The sequence below is a fragment of the Nanorana parkeri genome, unplaced genomic scaffold (assembly GCF_000935625.1).
Source record: "Nanorana parkeri isolate BGI_ZX_2015 unplaced genomic scaffold, ASM93562v1 scaffold452, whole genome shotgun sequence".
NCBI classification, from domain to species: Eukaryota; Metazoa; Chordata; class Amphibia; order Anura; family Dicroglossidae; genus Nanorana; species Nanorana parkeri.
The window spans coordinates 776630-799476 of NW_017306720.1; the positions used below are offsets into that span (position 1 = coordinate 776630).

At 42.1% G+C, this 22847-nt stretch overlaps 1 protein-coding gene across 1 annotated transcript in view; it reads right to left on the reverse strand.

The window, feature by feature from the left end:
* Positions 1 to 325: 325 nt before the first annotated feature.
* The window catches only part of GRK7 (G protein-coupled receptor kinase 7), a 36184-nt gene continuing 13662 nt past the window's right edge, over positions 326 to 22847 (reverse strand). The window contains exons 2-4 of the mRNA XM_018560367.1: positions 21040 to 21477; positions 5861 to 6129; positions 326 to 782 (exon numbers count right to left, since the gene is read on the reverse strand). Coding sequence (XP_018415869.1) covers positions 437 to 782; positions 5861 to 6129; positions 21040 to 21477 — 1053 coding nt within the window. The 3' untranslated portion in view covers positions 326 to 436. The remainder of the gene's footprint in view (positions 783 to 5860; positions 6130 to 21039; positions 21478 to 22847) is intronic.

Below are 22847 nucleotides of genomic sequence, written 5' to 3' on the forward strand. Positions count from 1 at the left end.
TTACATGTTACGTGTACTATGACCTGTGATAGGCTTAAATTTGAACTCTTATTAAGCTTTACTTGCTTGTGTGACTCTTCAGCTTAAGTCATGAGAAGAAAGTTCACCTGAAGTCCGATGGCCTCTCAAATGCTTTCTTTTACACAATATTTCCCTGCTTCTGAGTGTGCATAGCAGCATCAAGTAACAGAGTACTAAAGTAAGACAGTTGTAGGGCAGCAACTGTTTCATGCAACCTCGAACCACCTGACCCTTTGAATTGGGTTTTGAAACAGTTTTAGATAGTACCTGGTTAACTTTCTCCAAGAAGAGAAGGGTCTAGAGAAGAAGTGACTTGTGCTGAGATAACTTAGCTAGAGGAAATATATTTCTGCAGATATCTAAAACTGCTTATAAAATATGTCCCATTCTGCCACTAATTTACAGTGATCACTAACTATATTATGGAACATACTCCTGATTTTTTCTCACCATCGCCATAAGTATATTTTCCAGAGCTTTGCCTGTTTGGGTCGTTGAGCTCATCAAAGAGTCCTGTATCAATTATTTCTTGTTGCCAACTGACTGGTATTGCACCAGTTGCAAACCTCTTAAAAAATTTGGCATCTTTATCATCAAAGTCAATCCCTCGGATCTCAGAGAAATCAGCTATGTCTGCGATGTCCTTAGCATAGACCACAGACGGGTCTGGGACAAACGGAGGGTCTACCATCCCAGCCTCCAGTCTGTTGAAGTTTATTGTACTAAAGAACGAATGTTTTCGTGGGTCATCATCATTGGTTCTACAAGAGAGGATGTTATAGAGCTGGTTAGGAGAGATCCATCATGTTCAGCTACACATCATGAAAATATTAAACAACTTGCTAGTACAACCCCTGATTGCCCCCCTGATGCATCTCATGGCCATGTGGCCTGACCTTTAAAATGAAAGTTCAGCTTTGCAATTCAAATTGAAAAAACAATGCATTACATGGCCTGATAAACTTTAGGTAGATACCTAGGTTCTGCTTGACATTTTCTTACCTAGTAGGTGTGCCTAATGTACAAAAAAAGCTTTGCATATGACGCTGGCTCTTTCCAAAGGTTTGTGTAGACTGTTTTGAAAGAGGAACTGAATTCTGAAAGCTGTGCCCAAAAAAAGACAAGTAGAGAGCAAAGATGGAGTCATCAGTGTTGCCTTCCTGCAGCTGATCTTTCCCCATTACTGACCATATTTTGTTCTGTACTGTATCTATGTGGGGGCAGCCATCTTGGTAGGGGCAGGGCTTCCTCATGTCAGAACCTCCAGCAAGGAGAAGACTGAGCGGCACTGTAGTGACATCACTAAATCTCACTCAAACTCTCCTGGGGCTAGCAATGAGAGGCAGCAATGCCTTATATCTCACACTACAGATGTACGCACGTATGCCTCACACTACAGATATACAGATGCTTCTAAGAGGCTTTATGAACAGGAGTTCCTAGACACACTCACATGCCAGAAAGTGCTCCTTTTTTTCAGGAGGAATTCAAGACAAAATGCACCTTCTGCTTAGTCAAAAATGACATTTCTAAATGTTCCCTATAACATAGCAAACTTTCACATTTTGAGTTCAGCTCAACTATGATTGTGATAGTCGCAATTAAGTTTAGGATACTTCAGGAAGCCTTAAATGAAAGGCGGCTAGGGTTTTGCAAAGGCTCCACCATATGTATTATGTACCAATATATATTCCTGGAATATGTAAGTGAAAGATATTCACAAATAAAATCATAATACTGCAAGTTGACAGAGTATTAAGTGAGAGCAAATGACACTGTCACCAACCTTTAGACAAATTGTAACATTGTAACATTTTATATATCCTTTTATCTGCTGATTGTTGGCAGGACTAGTGTTGTGAGAACTTCACCAAGCAAGGACTGTTAAGTGGAGGTGATTTCAGGCAAGGAAGTTATCTTTCAATCCTTTCTACCTAGGACCTCATTCATATAAGCCTGTGACACTGAGCCTTGAGCAACCATAAAGCATCTTTGTTTCACCTTGTTAGCTGGACTTATTAGACATATTGATAGATATTAGATATTGATTGTTTATATCGATAGATATTGGTGTAGTCCTATTGGGCAAGGATAGATATTGGTGTAGTCCTATTGGGCACTGATAGATATTGGTGTAGTCCTGTTGAATATTCTACAACCATTGTTGCACAACTTCATATAATTAGAAGTCTTTGAACAGTATTTATTTGCAACTTTTGTAAAATTGTGCAAAAAAAAAAAAATCCATTGATTTTCATGGAAAGCAGCATTATGCCTCGGCACTTTGCCACTTGTTGAATAAGCCTGATATACGTATATCAAACTCAGCAACTATAGAAGAAACCAGCATGTATGGTAGGCTTTGTAAAAAAATTTTGCAAAAACACCAAAGACCAGCTGTTTTCAAAGTTCACTTCAGGTTCTGTGCTAAGCAACCTTGATGGATTTACTGCAATTTTAGCACAAATGCTGAAGTGCGAACTGGACCATGAGACGCCGTTCACACCGGGCTGTTCGACCTCGCGGATTTGGCCGCACGGATCTGCCAACATGAACAATCCCATACATTGCTATGGGGACCATTCATGTGACCGCGCAGGTCTGTGATCCAAACCGCCCCAATACCCCCACCCCCATCCCACCCCCTGCCCGAACTGCTCCCTGCACTATTTTTGCCATGCTGATCAGTGTGGTTTCCATAGAGCTTTCAATGGAACCGCACTGATTAGCGCGATTTTGGGCGTTTTTAATTGCATTTCAGCGCTAAAACACAATTAAAAACTCCTAAAACCTCCCTTTTGAGATCAGTGCGGTAAACGCGCTGATCCGCAACCACCCTGGTGTGAATGGGCTCTTGCTTAGCATGTGCAAAAATTCAAATATGCTTTTCCAAGCAGCAGGAAAATGTCGATCTGAATGAGGACTATGTGGTCACTGGGTGAAAACAAAAATGCTAATGTCTATGGGTACATCTGTTCACTTGCTTTGAGTACAAACTGTACAGCCACAGCAATTCCATGCCACCTTATAAATGTAGAAACCTGTTTGTGGTTAGATAGATAACTTTAGCACCCTCTACTGGAAATAGAACATATCTTTTTAGTGTGTGAACTTGCAGTATAAATGTATTATGCATTCATATTATATGTATATACAGAAGCACCATAAGTGGCTGAATCAGTATATGCAATGCAGTAATGTATATATACTATACATAGGTGTTTACTTTATTCCACTGCCATTAAAGCAATCCTTCCACACATTTTAGTTTCCAGTTTATTGACATATGTAGATAGTTCCAGTCATGCCTGTCTTGCAGGAGTATCAAGCTGCTGCTGAACCATCATGGCTACAACCATGTTATGTTTAATAATTATGTGACATGTAAAATGTACTCTGCAGCAAAGGGCCACATGAAGTTAACCTGTAAGCTGTTTTTAGGTTGTAAATGAAGCTCCCAGCTGAGGAGAAGTCATTTAAATGAAATGCATGTCCCCAAATTTTATCTTGGAGCCCCTTAAAAAGAATGGGCACTTTGGGGTATGAGGTAAATGTGCTCCCTCCCCAACCAGCTATGCAGTGCTTGGTGCTGAATGACCTATTACCAAGCCTTTAGAGGGGCTCCAGAGACAAAATGGTGAAGCGGCCACTCTGTCTGAAAGTAACATGTAGTCTACAGCCCCTGGCTTAGTTTGCTGTTAAAGCTGCTTATAAGTTACATTTTACATTTTAATGAGATTGCTTTTATACTTAAATTATCTGTTCCCTATTGCACCCTGTTGGATGTCTGTTTTGTGTTTATATGCCATTGCAGGTCAATCACATTTTCTAGGATGTCGAAATTTTCTCTTAGTTTCTATAGAGAAATTATAAAACATGGTAGTAGTCCTTTTCATGTATGTTTTGATATTGATCAAATTATTTTAAGGCTTGTGTACATGGGCTTTTGTTCACACAAGAACTGGTTTTCACCCCATACAAGTCAATAGCAATGCAAAGGAAACTTGAAGCAGCTTGATGCAGTTTAGAGAGAGGTCAACTGCATGTATGATGCACCTGTAATGCAACTCAGACTGAACCCAACTCAGACTGATCCCAAATACATTACTGCACTTGAAAGCACACTGCATTGGCCTATCTACACAAACCCTTAAAATGATTCAGAGCATCCGCACTATATATTGTACATACCCATTCCCTAATTGTGCATACAGTATATGCTAATGCATTCAACATGGACTGATGGAAATAATGACAGAAATTTTTTTAATGCACGTTTTGTTAAGAATTCTTATTATTAAACATACACACATATTATTAAGGACACCGTAGACGACACCATATGTAGAAGCAGCGGCGTATTTAGGTTTCGTGCTGCCCTAGGCAAGACGAAACTCTGCACACACCCCAACCCCCCTCATCTAAATTTCTCCCAACCCTTCCTGTTCAAGACATTTTGCGTAACCTGTCAAGTCAGCCTCTGACAGGTTGCGCTATTAGGCCTCATTCACGCAGTCGGCCCGTACAGATCCATGCGGCGTACACGGCCGCAACGGGCCGTTCCCGGGAAGAACAGGTGCTGCGTGTGATTCTTCCCTGCTCTTCTCTATGGGAGGACGCGGCGGTACTCTCTTCTGAACAGCACATCCGTGCGGGTGTATGAGACAGATGGATCCCCACTAGCAGCAACCTGATTAGGCAGGCAAGGCTGCCTGATTTTGTCAGCCCATTGCCGGCTTTCCTCTTTGTAGGAGGGTGAAAAATGCCGCCCCCCTGCAAAGTGCCGCTCCAGGCAAACGCCTTGTTTGCCTCGCAGTAAATATGCCCCTTTGTAGAAGTGAGATGCACTTGTAACTCATGTGTTGGTGAGGGGTGGGTCATCTTTATTATAAAGGATCTGGATTTTCAAATGACAACCTGCTTTTGGCATACATGATCTGTGTTTGCTCTATATCAACTGGATGACACATTCCAGGAACCTTTTACATATATTATATTTAATCCAAAATTACTAAACATGTGTACAAAACTTTGATCAATCCCTGACACATAAATTAAAACGCCAGATTGTGACAGAGGTTACAGAAACCAATGGTCCAAATAAGACTGCTACTTTCTTCACTAGTCACCTGAAACCCTTCATCGGCTTCTGTTTAGCCGAAGAAGTCTCCAATCAGATATGATGTATACTTATACAACATTCCATATACCTAGAGACTTTGATGGATTTATGAATCTTTCAAAGACCAAAGATGCCTTATGAACAGATCAAAAGCCCAAATGTTAGCAGGATTTTGTGAGACCAGGATTTCTTCATCACCAACATAGGCTGTATCCTAGCATGGCAAGGCTTTCAGGGGTGTCATTCATACACATATCATGTTTTCAACTGTTTTTGTCGGTGGAATGTGTATTGTTTCATTTTCAGATCACTCACTCTGGTCCATACACATAGAACCAAACTGCTAGTTCTTGGTTCTGGTAAAATTGACTTATTAGTCACTACTCTCAGAGTGGTAGGAAGAATACATCAGGGCCTGTGTTTGATTTATTGCAATATAGAATAGTGGAAGTGTTTTGGGGAAGGGCAGAGGGAACACATGCTACGCTCCTGATTGAGAACCGTTTTTTACTTTGGTGTACTAATGATGTTATATATATATATATATATATATATATATTTGTGTATACTTGTTCAAAGGCAAATATATAAACCATCCATCCATCACTAACAAAACATATAAACATTTTTATTGGTCATAATCATAAATCATTTGCAAAAGAAATGTTATAAGATTTTTTTCTACACACTGTATTGGGTAAATTAATCTCTCCTTACCTGCTTCCCAATCGGTTCTCTGGTTTCTTTGCTAAAAAGAGTTTACATATATCCTTAGCCTCTGCAGTGAAGTTTGGATGGTGAAATACAACCTCATCCTCCAGTGTCTTCCGTTTCACCTCATCCTTGGTCTTCTCCTTTGGATCTTTAAAAGGTGTTTGGGCTGCAATCATCTCATACACACTACAGCCCATCGCAAACCAATCAACAGGATAAGAGTAGTTCTCATCTTTTAGAATTTCGGGTGCCATGTAACCATTGGTACCAGCCTAAGACACAGAAAGAGAGACAGAAATAATGTGCGGAGAAATATTGCTAACAGAAAGTATGCAAAATGTATCTATTAAAGAAAGTTACAAGGCTGATCTGGTGATCTCTGTTGTGATGATGGGTGGTCCATACTACTGGATAGTAGGACATTTATATAATGATGTGTGAATGTCCATCTGTTCAGAAGTACTTTGAGCCCAAGCCATTGTGATGTTGCATACCGAGGTAGTGTGTCCATGACATTGCATAGATTAGAGTTAAAGTAGTATTAAGGTCTGAGCGCTTTTTTACCTTAATGCATTCTCTGCATTGGGTTAAAAACCGCCCAGTACCTTGTTCTCCCGCAGTCCCCCCCACACTTACCTGTCAGGGATGCTCATCCCCGCCGCCGGTCTGAAGCGATCCTCCGTTCCCCAAACTTCTTGGTTCTGGGGGGAGGATACTGTTGGCAGAGGAGCCATAAGCTGCTTCTACCATCAATCAAACTGTTGGGCGGAGAGGAGGGGTGTGGCCTTACGCAGGGCTGTGTGTGTCTATGGATGCACACATCCACTGTGGGCACGAGCACGCTGGCACGAGCGCGCACAGATGCCTCCATTAGCCGATGGAGGCACCGTGCAGGGAACGGCGGAAAGAGCACTGCGGGGACCCACTTGAAAACAAGGAATTTAAAACTGTTAAAGAAAAACAACAACAGCCTGAGACAAAGGTGGGCCTCCTTCTAGCAAATATTTTAAAAAAAGAAGCTTTAATATCACTTTAAGAGCACCCTACGCAGATGGGGCCTTGACAAGGCAGTGCGGCTTCCACATATTTTTAGGGCTGGTAATGATTAAAAATTTCATGTTCGATTAATCCAAATTTTTTTTAATCGATTAATTTCGATTAATTATAACGCACATACAGATCCAACTGCATTGGCCTATACACATACAGCACAGCAATAAAGTAATAAAGTTAACTAGGATCACAGTAATCCAGCACGTTATTAATCTCACGTGCCCCACTCAATATGGCCGCCGCTTGAGTGTGGCAACTCAGAATAATACCATGCTGGATTAGTGTGATCCTAGTTTATTTTATTACTTCATTGCTGTGCTGTATGTGTATAGGCCAATGCCAGGGATCCCAACCTGAAATAAGCAATTTCAGGGAGGTGCCCCTCTCATTTCAGGGAGGTGCCCTCTCCCCCCCATCCGCGGAGGGGGGGTTAGGGGGGGCTGGGAGAGAGCACCCCCCTGAAATGATGGCAGATAGCACAGGAAGCAATAGCTTCTTTGCTATCTGCAGACTTATTTTTTTTTTGCAGTTGTCAGACAAAAAAAAAAAAAAGGCATAAGAATGCATAGCTAGATTCCTATTGGCTATTTAACTTTGCAATAGCCTATAGCAAACTAGCTATTGCACCCGCCCCCTGCTGCTTTCAATCGCCAGAAGAGGACCTGATAGAAAAATTCAGGTCCCCCTCTGCTGATTGACAGCAGAAGTGGGCGGGTGCATTAGCTAGTTTTCTATTGGCTATTGCAAAGTGCAATAGCCAATAGTAATCTAGCTATGCAATCGTATGCCTTTTTTTTTCTTTTCTGACTGACGGTCAAGCCGCGGCTCCCGATGTCAGAAAAGAAAAAAAAAAAACGATCCCAGGGAAAGGTTTAATCTGCTCGATTGAGCAGATTAAACCTTTCCAGTAAAAAGTGTGTCTCTCCCGGGTGTACTCACCGGCCCAAGCAGCTCCATCAGGTAACGAAGGGGAGGATGTCGATGTCCAGTGACGTCACGGACATCGATATCACCGGACTCCTCCCCCCTTCCCTTCGTTAGCTGACAGAGCCACTTGTGGAAGGGGGGGAGGAGTCCGGTGACGTCGATGTCCGTGACGATTTCCGACGGAAGACCCGGAGGCCGGCGGAGAGGTGAGTACGGAGCCAAAGAACTTTGATCGATCAAAATAATTTTGATCGATCAAAAAAATTAACGATTAATCGAGGGATTAATCGTTAATTTCCGCAGCCCTACATATTTTGCAGAAGTTGTGCAACTATAACCTCTGTTTTTTACCCTAATAATTAGACATTGTACTTTGTTTTGCAGGTGTGCTGGGAAACTTTTGTTTTTGCATTGTGTAAAGACCTACCATGTGCATCTTACTTTAAAAGTTATGAATTGATGAGTCCGTTTGCCATTTGTTTAACTCATGACAGGAATGGAGTTGGATAATGCTGGCAGTCATTTAACCAAGAAGAGGACAGGCCCTGGATGGCAAACTAGTAAGTTTGTGGGGGACAGTGATGAAAAGGGAGTGGGTATTGCAGCAAAAGCTGATTTTTATATTTTACACTGATGGCCAATTTCTTTTAAAACATTTTTGAAGAGTGTTGGGCTTTAAGATTTGCCTAGAGAACATGTAAAAATAAGCCTAGAGTTCCACCTGAAAATTCATGAAGTCTGCCATGTCTGTAGTTGTGTCCTTGAATGTTGCGTTGAGCAATTGTTTCAATCTAATCAATTCAAGCCCTGGTCATCTTGAGCTCCTCCCTTCCTAAATCCTGCCAGCTTCTGGCAGTCACATGGATTGCAACAACATTTGTTATGCTCTGTAACCCCAAAACATGTTTAAATTGCAAATGTGCTCACACCATGCATTTTATTTTATTTTTTTACATATTCTTAACAAACAGTTAAAGAACTTTAAAACAAGCCACCCCTGACCTCTCTAATTGCTTGTACTGTAAAGTAATGCATTCTCAAAGATCACAGCATGGACCCTAAAGTTTTCAGTCAGCTTCTAACAATTTAGAAACACCTGCTGTGGGTTTGCATTAAAGGGCCGTCAAGCGGCAAAGGTTCTGGTGCAATAATTTCTCCATATTGCCTACGAAAAAAAGATGAATGAGGCCTTTTTTAAAAAGTGTTTTTACTGCCTATTCAGAATATGTAAATACTTTAGAGTGCATGATCTAGATCACTTCAAATGCATTACCTCTCTCTAGTGACGTAAACTGTCCAAAAATGAAACATTTATTTAGAATAACTGATAACTAATACTCATATTCTCTTCTTATTCTCTTATATGGTCCATTTATCTCTGTTAAATATGCCATTGAACATGTTTTGTTATATCTGTTTGATCAGTGCAAACAATTCCGGTTGATCTTGCCAGAAATCTAGCGAGCTTTTAACTCCCTGTGCTCTCACTTATCTCTGAGGGCTACAGAACCACACCCCTCTATGTTATAGAGAAAGACAAGGGCGGGGTCCTGTCAGCTTATCCTGTTTTTGTTTCCTGATACAGTAGTGAATGAGCATTGTCATCCTAGAATTAGAAGTGTGTTAGTAGCAGAATCACCAGGAGAAAATGAAGAAAAATGAAAACGGATGCAGCCGCCACATCTATGGACTGGTAAGCTGTAATATATTACATTATATTATTTTTTGCTTAGATTCCCATTAATGTTTAAATATAATTTTAAATTCAAACTTCGGTCTTTTATATTTTTTTAGGTTTGAATCTTAAAGCAGAGCTCCAATATTTTTTTATATGTGTTTCCCGCATTGCAAACTTCTACTACCCTCTCCATACTCCAACATTGGTCCCAGCTTCCTCCTTGGTCCTGCACCTCTTGAACACTTCAGTCAGCACAGTCAGGTAATTCTGCCCATTTTCTGTGAGCCCAGCCTGTTATTTACACACGCCCTGTGGGTGCGTCATGCGCAGCCTGGGCTCACAATACTTCAGCTCTTGGCAGCGTTCATGCATCTTTATGTGAGCGCTGCTCAGTCCAGGAGGATGTTGACATGCATTCTTTTAACGTGTTGTATTGATGTGCCTCTTTTTTCTGCAGCATAAGCCAAAATAAAATTATTTTGTTTACCATGATGCGGGTTATTGTAGTGCGTTGCAACATGTTGCACTGCATTTAAATGCAACATGTTCCATTTTTAGCCAGCATGCATCAGCACAGTTTGTTGCTGTAAACGGGGTCTATTGAGAACCATGGATTTCAGCTAATTATTGTTTTCGGCCTGCATTGAGCAATGCAGCCCAATGCACTTGGTGTGAATGAAACTTCAAACCAACTGTAAATTTCCTATATTTATCGAGGACTCAATTGGTGAGATCTCTGTAGGGTTGGATTTTTACTCATTTTATATGATGGTGAATGCAACAGGAGGAGCTGGAACAAGCTGGAATACCCAAAAAATGGATGCGGTCCACAACAGTGTTGGGATTTATTACAGGCAGATCACATCCAAGAGCTTTAGTATAGTACAGGCTGCCCTGACCAATTAAAAAAAACATATATTTTATATGCAACAGGGGTGCTGACCGCAATACTGGATACAGGCATGTAAACTGGTGTTCCTGCTTCTTCTTTGGGCCTCTCTTCCTCTTTGCAGATTTGGCTTCCTTGGAGATTTAGTCCTCTCGATTTGGCCCACTGAGTTTGACATGGACTAGAGGGAAAATGGAAAATATACACATCTTTATAGAACATACATACCTTCCAACTTTCTGAGATAAGAAAGAGGTGCAGCATCCAGCACAATGTATTTAGGGAATAGATATATCCCAGCCATGCCCCAGTTATGTGGACCATTAAGAATGTATATGCCAAAAATTATTGCTCAAACCCATTTTTTTCACCAATATTTTTCCTTTATCCTGGTTTTGCAAAATAGCAAACATGACAATTAAGAGGTAAGATGAAAGTTTTAGTGCAGAATAACACTTTTGGTAGCTGAATAGAACCTTTTCATAGATATCTGTACATCAGACCAAAAAGAGGGACAACTGAGGAAGGAAGAGGGACAGAGGGATTCAGTTCCAAATTAGGAACAGTTGGGAGGTATGGGCACACATTTAGGTAAAATTTCAGCATTATATTAAAAATTAATTTCCAATGACATTGAAATAATAACTCAAAAGGTGTACTCTCTTAAAGAATATTTAATGTTAAAAACGTACAAATATAAGAACATGAAAGGAGGCTCAATTCTTTGGTACTGTATATGGTTGCTAGGTTGACAGCGTAACCATTATTTGTACAGGAATATAATAACAGATCTCAACTGCTACAGAGTAATAAAAATTCCCTCCATGCATCCATTAAATATATTTTAAAATATTGTATATACAGGAAGATTGATTATAATAAGTACATTCATACCTCCCAACTGTTCCTCATTTGGAACCAAGTCCCTCCGTTTCTCTTTCCTCTTGAGTTGTTCCTCCTTTTTGTCTGATGTACAGATATCTACGAAAAGGTTCTATTTAACTGTACAAATTGTTACTCTGCACCAAAACCTTTATTTTATCTGTTAACCATTATGTTTGCTATCTTGAAAAGCCAGTGTAAAGGAAAAGTAATAATACTAATAATAAAAAAAACTATTCTTCATTTTTGGTATATAAATTCTTAATGGTTTGCATAACTGGTTATGTGGCAGGGGTGTGTCCATTGCTTAAGTACATTGAGCTAGAAGGTGTCACTCTTTTTCATCTCAGAAAGTTGGGAGGTATGGGTATTGTCAGGGCCGGATTTCCCACGAGGCCAACCAAAGCCGGTCTTGGGGCAACAAGGAGCAGAGGGGCAGCAGGGTGTGAAATTCCTATCTCCTGATGCCTGGGACACGCAGTTTTGGGTGCTGGGCGGGTACTTGTTTTCTACATTTAGCCCTGCTTTGGCCAAGCAGAGCTAAATGTACAACGGGGAAGCCACTGTTTGTTTTGTACAAGTGATCCCAGCGATGTTGCCAAGATCACTTGTATGCAGCCTGCAGGTCTGCCATTCTCCATGAGGTGGGTTTGGCAGGTAGGGGGGCACATTGAAGAACCTGGCCTTGGGGCAGCAGAGAGAATAAATCCAGCCCTGGGTATTGTTCGTTATTAAAATTATTTATGTATTTGTTTAGCAATGTCCCCATTGGTAGATATTGCCTCTTGCTCTCATGGCAACACAAAAAAATTGAATTTCCTCTTATTTTCTTGTTTGTATTGGGATTGTATTTACATACACTTTAAATCCCACACCTGATTTAAAACTAATATGTGGACAACACAATCTCAGTGATAGAACACTTGAATTTTATTAACTGTGTATCTGTGCAACCCCATTTACCAAAAATGAATAAGGAAATAAAAGCCTGTTGTATTGGTGCTTGCTCAGGACTAGACAACAGAAACAAGCAGGGGCGATATTAAAAATCATGGGTCCCTGTAGCCTACCTGACAGGGCCCCTGCCACCCTGCCCCCAGGCCTGGCCTTCTCTGTACTATATGAAGCACAAAAAAATTGGGCCAACATTCTAACAGGAATGTTACAACTGATCTGCTGCATATATTATAATAAAACAAACCTATTTGCACAGAATATGAAAACAATTGTAGTTTTTAGTCTTTACAGAATTCCTTTGTAAGATTACGTAATAAACAAAATGAAATCAGATTTCTAGTAAACTTTAACTTTCACTTTATTTTCTTGTTTTAACATTTGTCGTGCAGATGATGCTATAAACCACTTGGCTCAAAGTTTCTTAACAAACTTCATTCTCCTTCAGCCCTTAGGGGGGCTGGACTGTGGTTAGTGGGAGTAGAAAATACCCCAGGCTTGATGATCAGTGGGAGGATGAACAATGCCCCATCGTTGGTGTCAGTGGGAGCAATGGTGCCCCATTGTTGGTAACAATGGGAGTTATAGTTCCCCATTCTTGGTGTCAGTGGAAGGAGTAGTCCCCCATTGTTGGTGTTAGTGGAAGGAGTAGTCCCCCATTGTTAATGTCAGTGGGACAAGTAGTCTTCCGTCGTTGGCGTCAGGAGGAAGAATAGTGCCCCATTGTTGGTGCCGGTGGGAGGAAGAGTCCCCCATCGTTGGTGTCACGGGAAGAATTGTGCCCCTTCATTTGTATCAGTGGAGGGAATAGTGCCCGATCTTTGTGTCAGTGGGAGAAGTAGTCCCCCATTGTTGATGTCATGGGAAGAATAGTGCCCCATTATTTGTGTCAGTGGAAGGAATAGTGCCCTGTCGTTGGTGTCAGTGGGTGGAATAGTGCCCCATTGTTGCTGTCCAAGGGAGAAAAAGATACCTATGCTCCTAGGCACCATCACATTGCTACACTGCTGTGAATCTAATTGCTAAGGGAACCAAAATTGCAGCTCTAGTGTCTAGTCTGGATGCTGCAATAGCTCTATGTGGAACAGTGTTACACAACTGACAATTTAAGAATATCCAGGTGCACGTTGCTGCTGAAGGAACCACATTCCCAAATTAAAAATTCTACTGGCCAGGAGGACGGAGGCCTACTGCAATCCCATCCTGAGATTACTACAAGTATACATTTTTTTTCCAAAACAGGGGGTGGACCATTTATAACACCAGGGGGAAAAGTATGGATGCTACCCACAGCAACAAATTGGGTTGCAACTATCATGTGAAATAGAGGTTGCTATGAACAACAGCTTCACTTGAGCTTCAGGGAATGAAGTAGAAAACTGAAAGCAGTAAGACTTCCAGGAATAACTCTGGCAGTGTTGTTGTGGAAATCAGAGAACAATGGCATTACTACAGCTAATGGAAGAGGAAAATCTAGTACATTTTTCTGAGAGTCTGTATAGCGGTTCTCCAGTGTATTGTGACAGCCCCGAAATCATCTCATTGCACAGAGTGAGCAGAGGATTAGTCACAGATGGGCTCTGAGATAACACTTTGTGCTGCAATGAATCCAGCTCACATTGTTCAGGAAACATTGTTCCTGCCTTGCAGCACAGTCTACAACTTCTTCCTATCAATCCAGGAAAGGGGAGTCTTTGCTCCACTCACTGTTGAAGCCCAGTTCCAACTGGTCCATGGGCCCTGACCTGATGGGGCTTAGGCCTGGGACAGGTAAACTGGCTGTATCTCCTCTATTCGCAGCCCTGGTAACAAGTATATGGCAGAAGGGCCATCCAGCACAGCACATAGAAAGTGCATTACCTCTGCACTCCCTGACCACTGCTCTCATCTGCAACCCTGATCCAGTACTGCTTACCTTCTGAATTTCCCGCACCCCTCTTCCACCACCTAAGCCCTGTCCTGCACACATGTTCCACCACCATACCCCCTGCACATGTGTTTTACCACAGTACCCAGCACACACCTATTCCACCACTGCACCCCCTGCACATGTGTTTACCGCTGCACCCTTGCACATCTGTTTCATGACTGCACCCCCTCCTGCACACCAGTTTTAGTGCTGTGCCTCTTCTTTTACAACTGTTACTTGACTGTACCCCCTCCTGCACACCAGTTCTAGTGCTGTACCTCTACCTTTACAACTGTTCCCCTCCTAGACACCTGTTCCAGCAGGTCCAGGCTGTGAATTTACATGGTGGAAGAGGGCAGGCACTGTACAAACCCAGCTGTCGTTTAATACAAAATGGTTACAGTCATTACATCAGGAACCACAGCATCCAGGATAAGATGTTGTGCATCCCGGGTCCTGGATGGCCTGCAGTAGTGACACTACAGAGCAGATGAAGTGGCATGACAGGTGAAACAGTTACAGCAGAGCCACTCAGGGAGCCTCACACTTGGAACCCGGGAAATAGCCGCAGCGCGACATCTGACTGAAAAGACGGACTGTCCTGGCAAATCCAGGACAATTGGTAAGTATACATAGGAGGCACCTGTTCCAGGTGGCCAGCAGTAGGAACACCACAGAGCAGAGAGAGCAGCATGGCCGGTGAAAGAGTTGCAGCAGGGCTAGGGCGGCGGTGCTACAATGCTTGCAGGCAAAAAGAATGGTCACTTGCCCACTCTTTTTGCTTTGGCCATGTTTTCATTTTTGAAATGCTGCTTTCTGGCAATACAGTGATAAATGGAGAGTGTACACAACTGTTTTGCTTCTCATATGTGTTTGGGTTAATGTTCTGAAGCATTTGTGTTAAGCTTTTGGTATGCAGTTGGAACAGAAAACTGAATTGTATCTCAAGGTGATGGTCTGTATATTATATGAAAAATACAGTTTTAGGGCTGGTCCGGATACACTTTTAAGATGGCATTGAGGAAAGGGATATAGACACAAAGTACTGCTAGGCAATGTTGCCATTGGAGTCTTGGATATCAGGAAGCCACCATGTATTTTAACCTATCTGTGGCTGCACAAAACTGGAATATTAATTTTACATGAAATTGCCTTTTAAATACGGCCACTGCCCACAGTGATACACTTTTAGACCTGTGAATACCTGCTACATGCTTTAGTAGTTACTCTACAATGGTGCTGTATGTTCCAATGTTGAAGTCAGCCACTGAAATATCACAGCTTTACCCCAAGGGCGAATTCTTCTAAGACTGAAGTGCTTAAGCTCATCCCAAGGGCTTTTAGTAACATTTTAAGTCTACTATAATGATGGTGAAATTGGAACGAAGTTTTATCCAATCAGTTAACTGACCTTCACCGATGTACCTTAGCCCACTGCAAACACTATTAATAGTTTCCCATTGCTTAAGAAGGTACCCTGTGTGGTTATCTACTGTTATACCCCATAGATTCAAGAGTGCTAAGCAAATTGCAGGGCACGTGCACAGTACGGTATTAAGCAAAGAAACAAGAACAGTAAGATTCAGGGTAAACTGCATGTTTAATGTATAAGCCAGACGCTGTAACTTGAATATAACCAATGTCAAGCCTGCCAAGAGGTCACACTCGTCACCTGAACTTCCTGACCAGTAGTCTTGTTATCGCATTATCAGGTGAGGTGACAGGAAGAAAATCTCACAGCCAGGAAAACACAGGGACCCAGTAAGAGATGGTGCAGACAGTCTAAAAGACCAACAGAAATATAGAAAGGCTGTAAATACAGGAAACAAAAGACTAACTCACAGTAAGGTACAGGTCAGGCTCTGTAACCGAAAAGATTATAACTCCCCCCCACACACACCATCGGTGTTCAGAAGTAACATACCTCCTTGTAGGCTCCACATCCCGCAACATTCCACAACCTGTAATACATGATGTGTTGTAACATCAGGGCCTGGATTATACGGGCACCATTGGGCCGGAAATCACTCCACCCAATAGCGCCTGTAGCAGATTGCCAGGTGCTGGATAGCACTCCATTTCAGTATCTGATACCCAGTACCACTCTGCACAGTGGCTCTCCAAGCAAACTAAAAGAGTCCTGTACACGGAGCCTTCTCATTGTAAGCGGGGTCTACCTCAATGAGTTGGCCATAGCAACCCATTGACCCTAGTTTGGGGACTGCTGGTCCACACCAAAATTCCCCAGTACATATTAAAGCTTCACTCCAGCCACATTGTATTTTTAGGTTTTTGTTTTTTTCAGGTAAAATATCTGTCACGTGTTTATCTTTGAACCCAATGGGGAAGTTTTCCCTCACTTTCTGTCCCTGTGATGCCCATACAAATATACGGGTGCAACTGTCACTGGGATAGGAAGGCATGGACAACAATATAAACATTGTCAAATGTTCTAATCCTTCACCACTCTATGAAAATATTTTTTGTTTGTGTCCACATCTGAAATACTGTATTTCACAATACTTCTTGCACAAAATAGAGTTTTTGCTAGAATTGGATTTTAGAGAACATCCTAAATCAGGAGTGGACATTTTGATGGAATTCAGGAGCCAGTCTGTCCAATCCAGGAGGGAGGAGAATTTAGAAATCAGAATTCAATATTGCATATTGGTAAAGGCTGCTCCCCCATCAAGCTCACATAGTGTTATTGTTACTTCGTGGAGAAAGATTTGCAAAAGGACATCATTGCAGATTAAATAGTTTTTTAAGAAAAACCTTAAAACAAAAGGATAAAGGGATAATATATTTTTTTATCATAGATGTACTTTCTTTCTGACAATCTTCTAAAGCACTTTCATACTAATTCATTCCGAATATTAAAACAGTAGCCACCCAAATAGAGTTGTATTAATTTTTGTGATGCTGTAAAATTTATTTATTAGTAGGGATGCACCGATACTAATATCAGTATCGGTGCCGATACCGAGTATTTGGGTGAGTACTCGTACTCGCCCAAATGCTCCGATACTTACCTCCAATACTGGATCTTCCGGTCAGCGGGAGATCTCCTCCCCTGACAGGCAGGACCGAGGGAGCACAGAGCCAGCTTCCTTTCAGGAAGCCCAGCAGCGAGTTCTGACATGCCTCCCGACTTCCTGATTGGCTAGGAAGCCGACTTCACTTGTTCCTCGGCAGCCTAGTTTCCTAACCAATCAGGAAGTAGGGCGGCACCTCATGACCTGTCGCCCAGCTTCCTGATTGGTCAGGAAGCCAGGCAGCCTCGGGAAGTGGAGCCAGTGTTCTTTCGATAGAACACCGGCTTCCCAGGCAATCAGGAAGCCCGCTGGTGTTCATGATCTGCTTCCCGGCTTCTTGATAATTGGGGCTGTTGTCTGGAAAATGTGTGTTTAGTGTGTCTTTTCACTTAGAATTTGCCTTAGCCTTGGGCATGTGCTAGAGGCCCAAGAACCCAAGCTAGCTGCTGGAGTGCATATCTGGAGGTAGTTGGGCTGTAAAGAATCTTCTTGCTGAACAGTGTCGCAGAGAAGCTGCATAGAAGCTACATCTGGACATTGTAAGAAGAATTCATGGCCCATCAATCAAGGTATCTTTGACAGCTATCAGAGGGCCAAGAGCCAGATTTATTAGAGAGAGACCAACTGTAACTCAAGAAAGACCTTGACTGATCTTATAGGTTCATAGATCTGGCTGGCTGCTATCACAGGGCCAGCAATTACCAAGAGGCTGTGCTTATAAAATAGTAAAAGGTAAAGAATAAATTGAAGACCAACAGTTTACTGAGGTCAGATAAGATGTGCTCTGATTGGCTGCTAAATGTAACAACATATTGGCCATTATACCTTCCATGATTAAAAAGTCAGCAGCATGTGAGATGGTACACAGTTTATGAAGATAGCAAAGACTATGCTTGTTATGACCTCAGCTTTTGTCAATAGATGTTCTTTTAATATGGCAATTTACCAAGTATTTCATTAGTGAACACAGTGTCCCTCAGGAATGAGCCAATAGTAAAAGTTTAATATGCACATAATTATGATCTTATTGTTACTTGGCACAGCTTTTCTTGGCTAGAATTTTTCACAAAAAAAGACTTTACAATCCTCTTTTGCCAAGTATAGTAATGTTGGAGCAATTAGTAAACATTTCAGAGAGAAGCTATTACTGAAAAAAGAACACTGGGGATCAATACTCTGCAAACATCAGGGTTTAAATGAGGATGAATCTTGTTTGAGCCAATATTGCTCATACATCTATAACTGCTGAACAGAACTTGATACTGCATAATACTGCCTAATACTCAGGCTGGTGCAAGATTATTTTGCACCCTACGCAAGACCAGCTACTTGCACCCCCCAGCCCCGTCCCGCGGCACAACCCCCAATCTCCTTCCCCCCCCTGCGTGGCCCCATTCTCCTACTGGCTAGCTTTTGCAGGCAACAGGTAGATGTAGGCAGCTGGGAGCAATAGCCAGACTGCTCTATTGGTTATTTTAATTTGAAACAGCCAATAGCAGACTGGCTATTGAAACTCCACCCACTGAGCAGAGGAGCGGACCTGAGAGAGAAAGTTGTCTCAGTTCCGCTTCTCTGCTAAGTGGGTGGGTGCAATAGCCAGCCTGCTTTTGCAATTTGAAATAGACCTGGGGGGTGCCGTAGGGAGGGGTTAGTGCTCGAGGCTGTGCCCTAGTCAGCAGTGTGCCGTTGGCGGCTGCCTAGTTTGCCTAGTGGCAGCACCGGACCTGCTAATACTGTATATTTACAAGAAGTGCTACTGATACAAAAATGATCTTAACCGGAAAAACGTATTATCAGACCATGAGGTTTACCCCAAGTATAACATAGCCTCTTCCTAACTTTTCTGTAACGGAGGTGAGCTGCATCTTTATTATCCTGATTTCCCAGGAAAACATAGTTATACTGGTTTAGGGCTTTAATGTAGAGTGGACTCCAGGGGTGGTACATTTTACAATTTGTTTCTGTATAGTGGCTGGTTAGGGAGTCCTCTTCTGGCAAAGTCCATGAACTCTTACTTGATTGGTCCAGCCAGGCCCCAATGTGGGAGTCCACCTCTGGAGAGCTGTGACCCCTGCTAACTGATACTGAGGTAGGTCTGAGTGGCTTTTTATATTGTGACTAACGCTGCAGAGGCTTCCTGTGAACCTAGTTATAATCTCACTTCCCTACTGTTTCTTCTTCCTGACTATCTTCTATCTCTTTTTCATGATCTCTGGTTTTCCTAAATTTAATTTTTTTTTAAAAAGCAGAACTTTTTCAACTATCGAAATCAGCTTCCCTTTTTGTATCATCCCAATCACTTGAGTTCATTGCAATAGCGGTATTAGGCCCCATTCACACCTATATCTTTAGGGATTAGGGATTCCTGCATCAGGAGGGCAGATGTGGAGGGTCCCAGCAGGGGCAGATGTGGAGGGGCCCAGCAGGGGCAGATGCGGAGGATCTCACCAGGGGCAGATGAAGAGGGTCTCACCAGGAGCAGATATGGAGGGTCTCAGCAGGAGCAGATGGGGAGGATCTCAGCAGGGGCAGATGCGGAGGGTCTCACCAGATTAGCAGGAGCAGATGCACAGGGTCTCACCAGGTTGGCAGTGACAGATGCGGAGGGTCTCACCAGGTTGGCAGGGGCAGATGCGAAGGGGCCGTTGGATGAGCTGTGCGGGCCAGTGGAGGAGCTGTGGGGAATGGTGGAGGAGCTGTGGGGGCTTCTGGAGAGCAGTGTGATCTGCGGACCGGCGTTGTAAACAGCCCCTGTGAGGTCCCCAGAAGGCTGCAGTGAAGTTCCCAGCAAGAGCGGGACCTCATGGCAGCTGAATACATTTAAAAATGTTAATGGCAATGCCACCTACAATCCTCCTGGACCCAGGGACCAGATCTCAGTGGAGCCCCCCAGTCTTGGGCCGCTCATAGGTCCGCCCCTGACTAAAATGCGAGAACATGTCTTCAACACACTTCAGGAGTCTACCAATGATCAGGCTGGCATCACATCAAATCTTGCTGAATCCTGCTGCCTGACCCATTTCTGTTCTAGCTAATCTATGCATCTCTTTTTCATGTCAGTACCTCCAGTGGCTGCCATTTACACAAATAAATAAATTAAAACTTCTGATTTGGACCGGCAAAGCTCTCTCCGGTTTGGCTCTTCCATACTCTTTTTGCTAGTTTCAGATGCTATGCCAAGCATAATCTCCATTTTCATATTTTCCTTACAGTCTTGCCTCCAAATCTTCTTAGAAGCCTGTCCACTTCTCAGCAATTCCCTCTCACATATTGGCGTACACTGCATTTGCTAAAAACCTCTTAAACCTCATATTTTCAGACAAGCAAGCCAAGTCTCTTCCTTGAATGAGCTCTGCTTCCTCCTCCACAATCTGACAATCCTATATAACTGTACTTGTTTATGCTTCTGTGGACCCACTTTGAGAACAGCTATCAGCAGAAAAAGTGTTAGAATCCCTGTGCCCACAAAAAAGACAGCATTAGAGGTGTGGGATGATTATATTATCATGGTATCCCCTAATGTGGTCATCTCTCATCCAGGCCTGGCACTCTAAAAATGCTTTCCTGCACATATAAGGATTATGTAGCAGTAAATTAAGAGTTACAAGCCAATATCAACAGAGGTGTTCTAGCATAAATGTCTCATATATTATGTAAACTGGCAGCTAAGTAGTTCTCAAATGGTTAATTGGCAAAATCTTCTTACCATCTGCCTTTAAATTAAATAGCCACATAAGGTCTTTAGCGAAGGCCAAATCCAAAGGAATTAAGACTTGCTCTTATAATACGAAAGAAAATAGCTCAGTCCTCTTCAGGAATGGCATGTCAGTTGCCAGAGAAGAGCTTGTTACCTACCCTTGTTGTGATGGGTTGTCCTTCCTTCACCTTAACAGCAAGCCCCAAGTCAGAAAGACGGCAGTTGCCATTGTCATCTAGAAGAACATTTTCTGGCTTCATGTCCCGATATAGGATTTTTATAGAGTGAAGGTGCAGGATGCCACAGCAAATCTGGGCCGTATAAAATATCACCCTCTTTATCTCTAGTCCTTTCTCCCCAACATTGTAGATGTGATATTTGAGGTCTCCACCATTCATAAGGGTCATCACTAGGCACAAGTGAGTTTTACTCTCATATGCATAGGCCAAAGAGACAATGAAGGGGCTGTGAACCTTTTCTAGGATCTCCTTCTCCAGCAAGGCCATTTTCTCCCCATTTTTCTTCTTGAGACGCTTCTTGTCCAGTTTTTTACAAGCGTACATTTGACCTGTGTTCTTCACTTGTATAGCACACACCTGCAAACACAAAACAACACTGTTTGAAGGACTTAAAATGTAAAGAATAATGTAAAATCTATGTCTATCTATCTATCTATCCACTATCTATTTAGATATATCAGCCTTTCTCAACTAGGACCAGGGGCATTCCTCCCATTTACTACCAATGTAAAAGGGGCAGTTTTCCAGTAACCACAAAGTTAAGGAGGCATTTTGCCAATGACCAACAATGCAAGAGGGCCCTTCACTTACTGATCATTTCATTTGTATTACTGAAAATAATTTTGTGGTTAAGAATAGGAGGATGTTAAAAAAAATAAATCCGTTCATGGTCTTATCTATGCTAACAACACCACATTATTAATTATTTTTAGGGTTGCACAGATACCAAGTACAGTACTTTTGAGCTCCAAGACTAGACATAGAGAAAAATTAAAAAGTTATGAGGCAGCTGTCATTTGTAAGGAGCACAGGAAGCTCCTGGGATTTGTACATCTGTTTTAATGTATAATTTTGTTTTTATAAATATAAATAAAGGGATGCACAGATACCAGTTTTGCGAGTACGAGTACTGGTACTTGCCGAGTACTTTCAAGTACGCGTACTGATACATTTTTGTTTATTATCATGATCATTATCTAAAACATTATCGACTAATTATTTCAGGACAGCGGAGGAGCGCCAGAGCCAGGTCCCAGCTGCAACCGCTGCAACCCTGGTAGTTCTCATGAAAATGCCAAGTATCGGCACTGGTACTGGAAAAGTATCTGTGCATCCCTAATTCTTTTAATTAATATTATATCTACAACTTACTGATTATGTCAATATACCGTGAGACGCAGATATAATAATTTGGTAAGGCTCCCCTAAGACCTAAATATTATTTTAAAGGTCCCCCTGGTTGAGAAATGGCGTCATTGAGGGTTGCATATACTTAATAGAAATAGATAGATAGATAGTCAGACTGGATAGCAGTCCTTATGTATATGGATGCAGCAGATGCTGATAGCGGCATGTTCCGTATATTTATCCACTAAGGATAAGCCAGCACTAGGAGTGTCTGTCCTCTCTACTTCCTCTGTAAGTATTAACATGCACAATTGGGCATTATTAAGTGAAACGATAGATGGGCAGTTCTTTGTTCCACATGCATCCTAAATCTACGGAAAATTCTAGTCTATAGAGCAGTTTGCAGTCACTTTATACAACACCTACACGTAAGTGCTGATTATTTCATGGTACAGGTCTGTAAAAAGCATAATTTTAGCATGGATACTATGTACAGCTCTAATTTTTAGCCAGGCTACTTGCAATCAGATCTTCAGTGTTGCTAAAGCATAACTCATGACCCATAATTCGTCTTTTTCATCTGCAGTGTTAGTGGTCAC